General features: G+C 37.2%; 1 protein-coding gene across 3 annotated transcripts in view; it reads right to left on the minus strand.

Annotated features, from left to right (window-relative positions):
- myo6b (myosin VIb) overlaps positions 1-16,277 on the minus strand; it is a 60,903-nt gene that overhangs the window by 32,116 nt on the left and 12,510 nt on the right. For all 3 annotated transcript variants that reach the window (XM_077240000.1, XM_077239999.1, XM_077240001.1), the window contains exons 5-16: positions 15,543-15,672; positions 15,292-15,397; positions 14,968-15,023; positions 14,765-14,862; positions 14,515-14,679; positions 14,036-14,116; positions 11,464-11,644; positions 9,115-9,259; positions 6,722-6,879; positions 5,322-5,413; positions 5,028-5,100; positions 2,741-2,868 (exon numbers count right to left, since the gene is read on the minus strand). In XM_077240000.1, coding sequence (XP_077096115.1) covers positions 2,741-2,868; positions 5,028-5,100; positions 5,322-5,413; positions 6,722-6,879; positions 9,115-9,259; positions 11,464-11,644; positions 14,036-14,116; positions 14,515-14,679; positions 14,765-14,862; positions 14,968-15,023; positions 15,292-15,397; positions 15,543-15,672 — 1,413 coding nt within the window. The remainder of the gene's footprint in view (positions 1-2,740; positions 2,869-5,027; positions 5,101-5,321; positions 5,414-6,721; positions 6,880-9,114; positions 9,260-11,463; positions 11,645-14,035; positions 14,117-14,514; positions 14,680-14,764; positions 14,863-14,967; positions 15,024-15,291; positions 15,398-15,542; positions 15,673-16,277) is intronic.

Here is a 16,277-nt window from a genome sequence, read left to right on the forward strand (position 1 = left end):
ATCCCATCCCTCTCTTCCCTGGGGCGAGTCGACACAAGATATGTGCTGCCTTGGTGGACAGTATACAAATGGGAGAGATATGCTAATACGGGAAAGTCCGTCAGTGGTCGTGGGCGGAGCATGAGCAATATGACATTTTTCTCAGAAAATTTAAACGGCTTGATTATTGAGAGTGTTTAGGTTTTTTGAGGATTAAAATAAAAAAGTTAAAAAGAGTGAATGGATTATTTTCATTGTATGGTGGTTGTTCACACACTGCAAAGGCACATTTATATGCAAACACCATATAAAAGTGATTTTTGCATCCGATGACCCCTTTAAGAACAGTGTGAATTTTTAATTAATAAAATTTTTTTATTATGTTAGCCAATAGAATAATTATGCTTCATCCAATACATTGTTAAGGGAAATTAGCAATAATAGAATTGAATTCTTTCAACACAATTTAAAATCATGGAAAAGGCCATCTTTTCCCACTATAGTAAGTTGACTCCCTAGCTAGGTCATAATATGTAAATTACATATTATGGTTTATTTTTTAAGGGTGCAAATAGTTTGGAATACTAAATTAGTGCTGCACGATTAATTATATCGCAATCACGATGTCAAGCCTATGTGATTATATAACGCAAAATGCTGCGATTTTATATTAAATAAATAAATTAAGGTTGTTAACGCAATTAACGCAGCATCCATGATTTTTTGACATCCTTTGGTTAGTGTTACATTGTGATCCCACTCTTATTCATGCAAATGCTTTTAAACCATTCATGCGCGACAAGACTAAATAGACCGCGGTGCCTGTGAATGTCCTGACTTATGACACATAGAAACACGTGCGCCAGTATCGTGCGCAGACAGTGCGCCAGAATAGAGTTCTCTTTTGCGCTTAAACAAACAATAACACACACAATTATGCCAAAATGTCCGTTTTGTTGAGTATTTTCATAGCATAAGAGCAGTCTTATGATTAACGTAAAGAGTTGTGAGAGAATGAGGCGCGTGTGAGATCCGAGTCTCTGTCAGCAGCGGCTGGTTTTAAAAGGGACAGCAGCCAATAAAGTTAATCAAAGAACAAAGGGAACAGAGAAAATTACTCACTGCTCTTGACTAAAGAACTTTTGCAGCTTTAATAAGGATTAGTCTATATTTATTTTATAATACATGCAGTGTAGACTGTTTGATAACTTTATTCAATTTCTGTGCATTTCTGTTTATGTGATGATTGTTTGAAGTTCACTTAAATTAAAAGTGGTTATATTTTTTGAATCCTAATAAATGTTTAAAATAGCATATATTTCAATTGTAATGGCTGAATCTCTGTAATGTTGGATGGCTATAATTAATGTTTAAAATGGGGGGGGTCATTTTTATCCAGACATCAATGGCTGTATTAGTATCAGTGATTACAACCTTCATTCATAAAAAGATGCCAATAAACAAGTATTTAAAATATACTGTAAATATATGACTATGTGAGATTAGCGGTGAAATTATTACATTCTAAAATATATCAACAAATTTAAATCTATAAAAACGTAAGTGAAAAGAAATCACAGACTCCATAACGCGCTGCTAAATGGGCATCACTGCAATGATGCCCATTTACACCGTTAGCAAAGGGGGATTTCAGAAAAGGATCCACAGACTGACTTTATACAAAGCATATTACATCCTACTTAAATGTCCCTGTTTGTCTAGACAGAATGTTCAAAATATCTTATTTTCATGTGCATACAAATGTTCTTATGTATTGTTCTATTTAATTTATACTATTGTACTATTGAGACAATAACAAGTTTCCAGTAATGCAAAAATGTCATTATTTAATTTTGTAAAAAATATTATTTTAATTTGAAAACACTATGCATTTAGTTGTTGTTGCTAGTTTGAGTTGAGAAATACACGTTTCAGCATTATCACTAATCTGTGTGCGAGTTTTCCTTTGAGAACCAGGCAAGTTGACGCATGAAACCATTTGTTTATTATATCGCAATCGCAATATTGACCTCAATAATCGCAATATGACATTTTCCCCAAATCATACAGCCCTCTACTAAATCAGAAATTCTAAGGTAATGTATGCATTTTGACAATTAAGTTGAACAATGGCAAATCAAATGAATCCCAAAAAAAGAGATACATCAGAATTGCACAATATAATTTTACAAATGCAGTCCATTATTTTCAATTATCCGGAAGGGTAATATACATAAGTTGTAATATACATAAAAAAACAAGGGTCTAACTTATAATATTAAACCAATGGTCTAACTTTAACTTTTCACATCAAAACACAATACATATACAAACAATACAAATCTAAATTAATTATTAAAATTCTTAAGATGTAATCGATTTCAAATATTGATGTTCTAGATTAATAAGAGAATAACTATTAAATAAATGTGCTGAGATGAGATTTAGTGACATCTACAGTCAAAAGGAAAATTAAAGGTGTGGGGGGGGGGGGGGGGGCATGTTACTCCATCTTCCACTACATATTATGCTACTACTTTTAAAAATATTTTAAGATAACTTCAGAATGACACTGAGGGCCCAGTCAAAATGCAGAAAGTGAAAATGGATTTGGTGTTCAGAACGAAGGATATTTTTATAATGTATTATTATTTATATATTTTATGACTGAGATGCTGTACAACACTATCCAGCAGACTTTCCAGCTTTTCTTTGCTATATATAGACTTGGCTATTAAGAAAGAACCAAACCATAGCTTACAGTGAGACGGAAGTGGACCTTGTGCTTGCTGTGAACGGTCTCTGCAAAGTGCTGATCACTGGCCTGGGGAAGACGGTTCTCCTCATCCAGAATATCCAAGATACCCACCAGCTTTGCCTCAACCAGATCTGCAAAGCAAAGTCACAGAGACAAGTTCTGGACTGACGACAGAAAGTTTCAAGCGAACGAAAACGAGGTGAATAGTGAATTAATATATTCAATCTCCCTGCAGAAGGTATTATCCAAAGTGAAGTAGAACTCAGCAAGTTTAATGGACGAATGCAAAGTCGGTGGGCACACATGGACCATTGTGATAATCAGTGTGAAGGCATACGTCGTATGCATAATTCATCTGAGACGTGCCCAGGTGAGAGAGGTGCGAACGCAAGCGCCATCATGTATTTGCATGAGCAGAGACCCGAGGATAAATGTGAGGTGATTGATGAGGAGACATGCAGGGAAAGAACCTGCGTGTCCATTTAGAAGTCACAAGGACATGTGTTGCATCACTATCAGGAGAATTAGTAAAAGCAGAGCTGATAAATGGAAAGCAAGTCTTTCCCCTCGGAACAGAAGTGACATCTGCAATGCAGGTGCACAGCAGACACCGCATCAGAGGCGAGATGTTATGTCAAGGCACTTACTTACTGTGCAAACTCACACAAGCTGTTGAGTTTTGACAGCCTGGGCAAAAAAAGCATAGGTGGTTTCTTTTGCCATGCATAGGAAGACCTTCGATAAATCATTTGGGTTAAAATGCAGGTCGACTTAAAGGAGAACTCCGGTCAATTTTAACATTGAGCTAATATTTTTGTAAATTTGGAGTGCTGTCAGTACAGAGAACGACGACAAAAATCGGTATTGCCTACACCGTGTTATCCTCTTTTTAAAATTTGCACCCTGTTGACTTAAATGGGGCAAGTTTTAAACCTGCTTTTAGCCTCTTAACATCCTTGATGTGTCATTACAAGTGCACAGCCATGCGAGTGATTTTATTCAGAGTGAACACAGTGAATCTGACTGCAGTAGAGGTGAAAGATATGAATAAAAGTGATGTTAATTCAGCCAGCTCACATACCTGTATTTACTTCCGGTTTTCGGTCGAAGTCCACAGTTGTCGATTGTCGAGTGCGAGCGCGATCATTGGTAAATTACCATTGCTTAGTTACCAATGATCATGCGCTTCTTTCATTCTTTTTTATTCTTTATTTTTTACTTTTATTCATATCTTTCACCTCTACTGCAGTCAGATTCACTGTGTTCACTCTGAATAAAATCACTCACATGGCTGTGCACTTGTAATGACACATCAAGGATGTTAAGAGGCTAAAAGCAGGTTTAAAACTTGCCCCATTTAACTGAACAGGTTGCAAATTTTAAAAAGAGGATAACACGGTGTAGGCAACACCGATTTTTGTAGTTGTTCTCTGTACTGACAGCACTCCAAATTTACAAAAAAATGAGCTCAATGTTAAAATTGACCGGAGTTCTCCTTTAAAAGATAAAAGTTATTGGTTCTGAATCTGATGCCTTCAGACAGCAGACTTCGGTCTGGTGATGGTATTTGCATTCAGTGAACCGGGGGAGGATTTCACACTGTGTCCTGAGTTTGAACTGACTTTCTGTCACTGATGGGTGATTTGAGTCAGACTGCACTGCTCGAGAGATCACTTATAGAGCCGGCATCAAAAAACTAAAACAGTGTGACCTCTTCATCTTATCTACTAAACCCTCTCCGGTGGGTTCAAGAGTGAGAGAGGTCATTCCCAGGATTCAATCCTGTGTTATCTCAAGCACCCAGCATGCATTTCTGCTGGAATATTCACCTTCGGCATGTTTTGTTAAGAGATTAACAGACATGGCAATGTATAAATATAACTATGTTATCATCATTTGAAGGCCATCATTTGAGAAGAAATTACAGTAACGCTTCCTTTTACAGTCCTGTTCCCCATGTACATACTATGTACTTATTATGGTAATTACAATAACTGGGTAATAACTAGGTACTAACCCTGAACCTACCCCTAAACCTAAGCTTAACCCATGTACTTACCTTATATAACCCAGTACTTTTTTAGGTAAGTACACTGTAAGTACACGTAAGTTAACGTACTGTAAAAGGAAGCGTTACCGCAATTACATTTGCATTGTAACACATTTTGGATTTAGAGACCCTAGCATTTCCACGTACGGAGGACTTTATATTGCCATGTATGGGCCGTAGTGCATCCAGTAATGATTGAAATGGAGGAAGATCATTATTCAGTGCCGAAGGGACACTCACCTATGCAGTCCTGATTATCAACATAATGAACTTCATTCACTCCCAGGCCTTCTTTCTGATACAGCTCTTGCTCCTGGGGAGGAAAATGGAAAAACAAAGTAAATGTGCATCAGTTTTTGCTAAAAGTGAACAAGAGCATCTTGTTACACTGGAATCGTTAAAACGGAAGAGTTATATGCTTGCAATTAAAAAAAGATACATACAGATGAAATGGCTTCATGTGTTAGTTCTAAGGAGGGCATATTTATGAGTCACTGATCAATAATAAAAATCCCAATAACATTCATGACTCACCTCTTTCAGTATGCGTTCATTAAAAAACTGCTGCAGCTTTTCATTACAATAGTTGATGCAGAACTGCTCGAAGCTGTTGTGCTCGAAATACTCTGAACAGGAATATAAAAAAAGCATTTTATGATTCATGCGCTAGGTATGTCTCTAAATGCATTTAACAGTTACACTATTACAGAAACACTGTTAGTGAGAAGCAATTATCGTTAATCTTACCACATATTCTCAACCTTATTTCTGCATAAGACATGCTAATAGCTAGTGAATCACTACGTCTTCTAATATTCAATCAATCATATTCCATGCTATTTTTATTTTAAAGTTTAACATTAATGGAATATTTCAAGTCACAGTAGTAGCTTAACTCTATTGACAGACAGCATCTGTTATCGTGGGAAGTAATTCCAGTTTGTATAAACCTAAAAAACGCAATTCCCATATATTTCTATTGTTTAGCATGCTTACCCAGTAATTAATTACTAGCTACTAATTAATATCTTCAACAGTGTAATTAGATTACTGTACTAATTACTCTCTCTAAAAAGTATTGCATTACTTATAACTAATTACTTTCTCAATCCCATATCAACCTCGACCAGTTGAACAATACAAGGATAGATGAAACTACTCTTTTAATTCATTCAAATAAATAATATAAAATTGCATAAATAATTAATGAACTGACCAAAGTACTGATAGAGAAGGTTCCATTAAAAACAAACATTTTAAGATTAGATGTTAAATTTTGATGTTAAATCCACTATTGTTTTATGTATAATGTTTCTATAGTCCATAAAGTATTTAATGCAATAACATGAGAAGTAACTGTAATTAAATTAGAGAAAAAAAAACCTTTACAGTAATCCCTTATTTTTTTAGTTTGGAAAAGTACTTAAATTACAGTAATTAATTACTTTATAAATATTTTTATAATTTTTGACATATTTCAATATCTTAATTTATATTTCACCAAGAATATATTTTTAAGTGCTTTAAGCAAGTTAAAATAGCTCAGAAAGAACTCTGACATTACATACAGTAGGGTCCAAAAGTCTGAGACAACACTGAAAATTTGGGAATCACAATCTAACTTAAACATGAAAATAAAGGTTTCAGAATTAAAAAATTGAACAAAAATCATTGAAACATAAAATGAACAAGAAATATATAAGATTCGGCACTACTTCAGTTCCCAATCAAAATGAATAATACTAGATGTTTCGCAAGTGGTCTCAAACGTTTGGAGCTCACTGTATTGAAGACTAGGTTGTCTCATTGCTCAGATGCATAATTTCTTAGGTTGACATGTTTGAAAATTTAAGAGCCACTGAGAGAACAGGTAAATTAGGAGATTCAGTGTAAGACAACGTGACCTGTCCATTGCGGCCATCTAACAAGCTCACCAAAGCCAGCGATGTCCAGTACGCCGATGAAGTTGGAGGACGTATCAAAGGGAAAGCACTGGTTGACCCGTTTGACCACATGATCAAAGAGCCGGCTGTAAACGGCTTTGGCGAGAGCATCGCGGGCATTGTTGGCCTGTTCCACCTTCAGAGGCACCCTGGAGAGGAGCAAAGTGGGACAGGAGGAGTCAAAATCTAGGCCACGGCTTCTGCTAATGCCGCCTAATCAATACATGTCCATTCTGATTTACTCCGTCCAACTTTGCACTCTTAAGATAGTAGCTTTGTAAGCATTTCAAGCTAAATATGTAAAAACACTTCAGGGGAAAGCAGAATTCCAACGAGAAATAATTTTGAGTCAAAATTTAATTTATTTTCCTCTCAATTGCATTATGAAAGCAGATGCTAAAGGCTGCTGGAAAAAAAAATCACCTCTGTATAACGGTCTAAACACATTATTGTCGGGTCAAATAAAGTCAGAGGACAAACAGATATAATTGAGGTCTTTACAGGCTAAAATTTGTGTCAGTGAAATTGTTTGGTAACCATATAAGAGAGGAAATTAGTTTTTTGTGTGTGTGCCTTGTATTTATATGGACAAAGGTAAATTGTGACAATTTTCTGCTTTTCTGAGTGCTAACGGCGAATTTTTTTCTTGTTTCCAAAAATGACAATTACACAAATTCTTAAGACTATGCCAGAAAATATGTTTATAGTATTCAAATAACTGGGTGTAAAAAGCCCAAACTACTTTTAACGCAAAAAAACATGTATTTCAACATCTTGGTTATTTATCAAGTGTATAAAAAACAATTAATTGGTCCTCCAAAAGATTAATTACATAATTAAACTGAAAACAGTACAGGGAATTCAAACTTATTTTGCAGTGGATACTTTGATAAATGTATATACGCAATACAAACAGCACATGAAATCCCGGTGTGGCTTAAAGGGCTCGAAATGCAAAAGCCAAGCGATATTACATGAAAACAAAATAAATCTCAATAACACACGCCTGTTAAAAGCAAAGCAGCTCATAATCGCAAGCCACAGTGGCTCCCCGCAATCCTCAGGAGGTGTAGGGATACCGGCAACTATCAGAAACTTCAGAACTAGATGATAAAACCTTCTTGCTCTCTTGAAGACGCTGTCCCGCTGTGGGAATACCTGCTGTGTGACTCTTATTGCCTGCACAGTTAATAAAAGCTATCTCTTCGATCTCGAGTCTGCGAAATTGCTTTTCATTAACTCGCTTTTATGCTATTAATGTATTCCCTCTGTAGCGGTGAGTCGAGAGGCTGCTGCACTCTTTCTTCTCAACGTCACCTGCTTTTGTTGCATTTAACAGATTTTTAAAAATCACAATGCGGCTCTGAAATGAAGCTCTGTCAGGCACAAGCTGCTGCCCTCTCCGGTGTCTATCGATGTGAATTGCAAGGGTCACCGTAGCCTTGTTTGAATACAGTCTCCATAATTTTCCATAAAACGCATATTGCATGTGTACGTGGTTGTGCATCTGTTCCCAGTCAAATGAGGAGGGTGAAACCTCCTGTGACTTTGATTCTCATCATACCTAAAAGACCCTAGGCCACTCCCTCAGACAAACATCCATTATTCATGCAGTGCAAACACTCCCAGTCCGGCATCTGTGCTTGGTTAAATATTAATCCACAAGCGCTGCCCTATCATTCAGACGCCACAGAATATAAAAACCCACCTGGGCAACAGAGAAGGGAGCATACGATTCAATCGAGGCAATCAAGTTTTTCCAGTTCCTCTCCCCTTTGACAATTGGTGTGTGCAGTAATTGGACTGTGGGTTTTACATGTTGAAAGCTGAGAAGAATTGGGCTTTTGTTTCACAAACTTGCAAACCCGAGTCTTATCTTTGACCATTAGGAGAAGAAGCGGTGTGGAAAAAGCTCATTGATACCTTAGCCTAGTCGTTCAAGGCCTCCTCTCTCTTATGTAAAAAAAAAAATAAAAATACATCAGTTTAAATTCAGAAAACTTTTGATGGCAACTAGACTATTAAGGCCCCTTAGCCAATTTAGTCTCTGCCACATTTGATTAAACTGACCATATCTATAATGGAAAAGCTGCGATTAGCTGTTTTCAGCTCTCCTCTCGTTTGTGTGAGGGCGACCAGAGGATTCATTTACTTATGTGAATGCAAATGTGGCGAAATGATGAAATGTAACACTAGATGACGTTTTGCATCGCAGGGAGATTGAGATGTGAGGAGAGTGTGTCAAATACCGAGCAGGGATCTGTGCTGAATTTTGATGTGTCTTTTGATCATCATTTGGATGCAAATAGAGATCTAAAACAAAACAAGCTGCCCCGGGGCCACTGGCTGAGTAGATGATAAGGTAAACATATGGGGTCACTCACTTGATGACTGTACCTTTGGCGCCCCCTGCAGTGGTGAGCATGACCCTGGTGGTGAGGCTGACTCTCAGGTCGTCCTGGTCCAGGCCGAGCAGCTCAGCACAGTATTCAAGAGTCTGACTGGACTGGTTCTTCAAAATGCAGCCGCCTGAGATCAGATGCAAATTCTAATGGTCATCTTAAAACTTTGTCTCATTATGTTTCTTTGTTTCTATGTTTCTATGGGTCTACACAGCACAGAATTCTAAATGTTTTTCAATTTACTGATACATTCGTAGCTGTTAATGACCTGTTCTCTCATTGTCAAATCAGATCAAAATATATCAGTCAACTACAACCTACGATAAAAGGAAAAAAAATAAAAATAAAAAAAATCAATATATCTTTATAGAAGATTTTCTTCTCTTCTGTGTCAGTCTCCTGCGCTGTACACAGAAGAGAAGAAATTCTTCAATAAAGTCTGTTATTTTTGTTTGTTTTTTTGCGCACAAAAAGTATTTTCGTCGCTTCATAACATCAAGAACAACTGGAGTCACGTGGACTATTTTAATGATGTCTTTACTAGCTTTCTGGGCCTTGAAAGTGGTTGTTGTGTTGCGGTCTATGGAGGGGTCAAAAAGATCTCAGATTTCACCAAAAAGATCTTCATTTGTGTTCTGAAGATGAACGAAAGAATTACGGATTTGGAAAGACATGAGGGTGAGGGTGAACTACTGACAGAATATTCATTTTGGGGTGAACTAATAACCCTTTAATACAATTTTCGACAAAAGTTTACATTTAAAATGTCATTGTGGTACAACCAAAAGGTTCAGGAAAAAAAAAAATACATGCATATGCCTTAACCTTGCCATGTCCTAAAAGGTCAAATTATCTGATATTTTAAGAGACCTACTGATTTTGACAAATGGTCATGAGGGTCTGCAGGAGTCCTCTTTATGATATCACCTTTTTTTGTTTTGTTTTTGCTGCATAATCTTTTTTCTAATACAATACAATACAAGATTATGCCAAACTACCTAAAGTTTTCTTTCATTCTTTTACTGAGTTTTTTCTCCATTATAGACCTTATTCAGAAAAGTGTCATGACAGTTATTTAAGCAAGGCTGTGAAGGATTGACGCTGTGTTATCAATGGCATCCACAGTAAAAAAGCTAAATAAAGCTCCTAGATCACTTATAATTTTCCACAGTCAGAGATGGGCAGTATTTTAATAACATGTATTTAAAATGTGTATTTAATTACTTTTCAGTATTTTGCCATTTTTATTTTCCTTTACAAAAATAAATGAAATGTAATTTGTAATTAAATACTCTGAGAGACTGTATTTTGTATTTAAAGTACTTAAGATACTTATTCAAATGTGTCATTTTATTTTGCATGTAATAACTTTTATCACCAGGCTTAATAGGACCACAGACATATAAAACACGAACAGGACTATCACAGTTTATGGCTCGATGCAAGAAAATCACGTGATGTGACGTGATGTGATATTGACCGCTGTCTAAGAGCTAAAAGTGTGCAAACAAATCTATAAAAGCACACTCCTTCAATCTCCTATCTTAGCCATTTCCAAACGTATGTGTTCATACATAATAGTCTTCAGGTCTCCTGTAAGACCTCTATAACATTAGGCTCCATGTTTTCCAACTAAAAGGTGTCGCAGGACAGCATCTCTATTGTGAGTGGGAAAATGGAGTAGGCCAGAGCAGTAAAAGGTGTTATACCTCCACAGCAGCTCTCTAATGAAGTCTTTTGAGTTGGAGAAGGTGTGTGTGTGTGTGTGTGTGTGTGTGTGTGTGTGTGTGTGTGTGTGTGTGTGTGTGTGTGTGTGTGTGTGTGTGTGTGTGTGTGTGTGTGTGTGTGTGTGTGTGTGTGTGTAATGAGGATAACATCAGCAAGTGGATGAGCTAAAAAAATAACACTTCAAACAGTGACTTTTCCCTGACTGAATGCAGACTCTGTATATATAAAAAAGCAAATTTGGTCATATTTTCAAGTCTCTTAACCTGAAGGAAACCGAAAATTTCTGATCCAAGTGTGACGTAATAAAGCAAAAAGTTATAAAATCCTATCTCTTTTTAGTCCTCACTGGGTTGATTGCAACTGACACACAAGACATTTACTGTCTGTTTGCATGGTTTCTAGGTCTGTGATGGACAGCCCCTTCCAGAAATTAAATCTCACTGGTTTTATATTAAACATGTTCTGATGTGATTTTGTCACTACGTATATGCAGGACACAAATTTACTTTATGCTTGAAAGTTGTCGCATCATGCCAGGGTAGGTAATCAAACAAAGGGTAACTAGTTTACTAATGTTGGATGAAGTTGGAGTCGAATGTCTACCAGAGGTGCTTCCTGTCTCTTCGAAGTCGATATTGCCGAGATGAAGGACGCCAGCCACCACTCTGAAGAGATTGAGCTTCTCTGTGTCATCCAGGCCGATTCTCTTCATGGCAACCACCATCCTGTTGAAGTCTCCCAGGTCATCCAGCAGAGGGTCCTTCAGAGCACCCACTTTCCCATGCTACGAACACAACGGACCATCAAGACACACGGTTCCAGAATCAACAACATCCACACCTCACATGTGCTGCAGAAGATCAGATATGTATACTGGAGGACTGTATACAGATCTAGATCTCTAATTGAAAGGAGGAAAGGAAATCAAACCACACCTAAAAATCAGAGTGTGCCAGAAGTTCCTATTTTATATTATATAAAAAGAAAAGGAAAAAATGATTCACCCTTATGTCATTCTACACTTGAATTAAATTTCTATGGAACACTTTATGCTGCTGTTGTATGGGGAAAAGAGCAACATAAACATTATTCAAAACTTCTCTGTGTTTAAAGGATACAAGGGTGAGTAGATGACATCATTTTTATTTTTGGGCAAACTATGCCTTTAAGTCACTGACGTTCTGATAATCTGCAGTCTGATGGCACAACAGATCACACCACTCTGACCAACGCTATAGAGCTTAAAAGCTGTTCCATACCCATGACTACAAGCACCCCTTACAAAACTACTTATTTCTCATAGAAAGCCTCATGCATATTAGCTTGCAGACCCATGCACACACTAATGATCAATTTCATGCACAGAAACCCAGAAAGCCAAAGAATGTAAAGCATGAAAAGAATTTAGAAAGAAGGACAACTGGTAAAATATCACCTTATGATCCTGAATTTTAAGAAGATCAGGGAAGGCAAAGACACACAATATTCAGTTACAAAAAAATCGACATAAACATTATGGCTATTAGAAGAGTGAAGCTCTGTTCCAAAACCTACATATGCAGCATTTAAATGACAAACTAAGCTTTAAAATAAGCCAAAACATCTAAAAATCAATATAAAAGTTTGCATTTATGATTTTATTTGAATTTTTCCTCATTTTTATTCATAAACCCAGGGTTTTGGTCTTGGAGAGCCTGGATGTACTGTATGAGGGAAATTTTAAGTGTGATTTCTAGACCTGGAAAAGTCATGGATATTAATCAATTTCTGGTTATGTTGAGCTATAAAATATGTGGGTAGACATTGCTGAGAAACTGCTATTTAAAAAACCGTAATCCCAAATGACAAAAAAACCAAACGCATATGGAATATAATGATTTATAATTATTTGATTTTATTATTTTGAAATACTGCTACTAGTTTCTGTAAATATGAATATACTCAGCTTTGTCATTAAAGCAGAAGTACGTGAAATAGTTTGGGGGACCTTTGAATATTGTCTTTGAAAAGGGGAGGCTTTGTAGTCAAAATCGATTTTAAAAACATAGATTTGTTTACATTTTAAAGTAGCCTCGCATATATCTTTTGTTCAGAAGGTTATCCATGAAAGCACACAATGATACAATTCAATTCAAGATGGCAAACAAGAAGTTGAACAAAACTCATAAGTACACTGAAATCTAATTCAATACCAAAGAGTATCGCTAAATATATTTTAAAACTAATGTTTATGTGTGCTTTGTATTTTTATGCTTATTAGATATCATGCTGTTAGTTTATCAGCATGCTAATCTAATTCTTGGAATCAACAGTAAGTCGAGTCAATTTGATTTCTTTTTTGTGGGCGCGGACTTGCTGCCTTTGTAAAGAGTTCAAATTAAGTCACTTAAGAGGTTCCACCTTGGTTAGGATTAGGATGCGGTTTTAAAAGGCCATCTAGACATGAGACCGCTCACTAGGTTTTGGACCAGAGCCTGATTCACAATTAAAGATGGATTGAATATCTTAATACCGACCCAAAGTCATTATGAGATTCAATTGTTCAAGGATGATAAAAAAGGAGACAAAAAACAAACAGGAAAAGTACCATCTGTGATTTTGGGGTAAGAAACTAATCTTAGATTTGCATTTGAAAATACAGTGAAACAGACGGTGTTGAGCTGGCAAATGAACCACTGCACCAGCAGAAACAGCAGCTAATGAATATCTCATCACCTCCACAGGGATTCAACACAACGATGATTTATAATAATGGCCCTTGATAACAATAACATCAATTGATGGGCTCAGTCTCCAGAGAGGGCAGTGTGCAAACACAACAAAACAACGCTGGAATTTATTACACTTTACATAATTCATCAAAGATGTGAACTAATTTCTGAGGGTAACTAATTCTATTTGAGGCAAAACGGTGATCCTGCAACTTCAGAAATTTTGACTGCGGTCAAGGTCTGTTCACTCAGCACGTCTCCTAGTCTTCATTTTTACTACATGAACACAAGAAACTGCGAGGATTTGATCATATATCAAAAAATGAATCTGAAATCTTTACTACAGCTTAGTGCTGTTTATCACTTTAGATTTGTCCCAAATGTGCATCAACACACAGAAAGAAGGGAAAAGATTCGTCACGGTACTGTCCCAGAGATTCCTAAACCAAGATGACTCCACGTACCTCAGTACTTTTCCTGTTTTGCATGATCTGTTTATCCGAGTCCTTGTTTGCAAAGTATCGTGTGCAGCCACGATTCAAATACTGAGTGAACACAAAACACACAATGATGAAAGTTAACAAACGAGAAGAGAACCAGCAGAAACACATTCATAATCATTGTAAAGCAAATATGCCATCTAGTGGCACATCTACAGTTTCATGGTATCTCATGTATATGTGGGCTTAAAACCTCACATATGCAAAGGCTTGAAATCAGATAACCTAAACTAAGGTACTAAAGGATTTTATTGGATTTGATAAAATGTTTCGCCACTTCATTTGGCACTGTGCTTTGATAGTCTGCATGCTATGGTCACAGTTGTCAGTTGGCTTTTATTGCACCAATTATAACAGAGTCCCAAAGTTTCCAGCTGAACCAAGTGTCTAGGCTTGTTAAAATGATTTCCAGCTTCCGGATACACAATAGAAAGGAAACTGACCCGGAAGTTTTCCGGAGAGTTGAGATGAAGCCTGTTCCTGATGTCCTCCGATGCCCCTGCACAGAGTCTGTAAAATATATGATAGTTTCTCTCTTCTGGACTCTGCATGCAAATCCGAGACTTCTCCAGCAGATAGTGCGAGACAAAGCCGCCCACAACCGCATTCTGAAGACACGATGAACACAATTAGTACCAACATGAAGTCTTACAGAGGACACACTCTTTGTCTTCAGACTAAGACAAAGTTTACCTTCTCATTAAAATGAATTTCCACAAACTTTCCAAACCGACTGCTGTTGTTGTTCCTGACCGTCTTTGCATTTCCAAAAGCTTCAAGCAAGGGGTTGGCTGCATGGAACACACATATTACAAACAGATTTTGCATTATATGCAAACATTATAATACTACTGTACAAGACAACCAGCTCTCCAAAGTGTCCTCGGAGAACCTACCTTCAACAATCCTCTCATCTATATCTTGACCTGTTCCATAAGATGTGGTTAAATACCTGAAATTAAACAGATACAGTATCAAGAAATGATGACATTAATGACAAAACTGGTCCAATAAAACATAAAAATGTACTTACCATTAACATTACTGAGCACTGCAACATTCTACTATTCAAAAGTTTAGTACGATTTTTTATTGTTTTTGAAAGAAGTCTCTTACGCCTCAACAAGGTTGCATGTATTTGATCAAAATACAGCACACAAAAAAAAACATAAAAAACAGAAGTGTTTTCATCATTCCATAAATAGACAGAATTATCACACCTGAGAACAAACTTTGTGTTTTCTGTTTTTCCAGCACCAGATTCACCGGACACAATGATGGACTGACTCATCTTCAGAACCTTCATGTCTCTGTAGGCTTTATCCGCTGAGACAGAGAGAGAGATAGACGTTTGCCAAAATCAATGTCAATACTGTAGTTAACTTAAAAAGATTCTACAAAAATAAAGACTTTGTGCTTAGAATGAAATCCTCAAGAGTCCTATTAGATAAACATTCATATGTCCACTCACCAATAGCGTAGACATGAGGGGGAAGTGTCCCCAAAGAGCGTCTCTGATAGCTCTTAATTGACTCTGGGGTGTAGAGTTTCGGGATGTCGAAATACGGGTTCACAGCAATCAGGATGTTAGCCACAAAAGTCTGAAATAAAACAAACAGGGTCCGAGAACATTTTAAACGTTCATTGTTGGCTGTGTGCTTTTGTATTTGCAGTCTTTTTTAATATTTTGGGCAAACAAGTAGTCCCGACCAATAGCTGACAAGTCGAACAGCTCAGACAATGAGCAATGTTTTAACCGCTCTCACTCAAGGCCTCAGACTTTCAGGTTAGACACGCCATGCGGAGCACCGCTACCTCATAGGACCTAATTAAGTGCACTGGGCAACTTGATAGCGTCTGGCCAGGATTAGCTGGGTCATCTGAGACGTGCCGTCACACAGGGGCAGGGCCTGGGCAGTCTCCTGACAGCCTCGTGCGCTGTGCTGATGAGCGTGCGCTGACAGCTGGACCGGCGTCTCTCAGATGAGAGGCTAATAAGGGCCGCTGGAGCACGACAATAACATGCCCGTCAGCTCCGTACCTGCAGGCATGCTTGCCAATGAGATGTTTGGGGTTTAGCATGACTCTGGAAGCCCTGCACTGCCCTGAGGTCACTGTTAAGCAAAATATGTGAATGCATCATGCATTTGCTTAAAATTTTATGACCCAAATCTGTTGAAATTTAAAATGTAGTTTCATTAGAAGA

Source organism: Siphateles boraxobius, unplaced genomic scaffold (assembly GCF_051911475.1).
Source record: "Siphateles boraxobius isolate OS27281-9 unplaced genomic scaffold, OSU_SipBor_1 22, whole genome shotgun sequence".
NCBI lineage: Eukaryota > Metazoa > Chordata > Actinopteri > Cypriniformes > Leuciscidae > Siphateles > Siphateles boraxobius.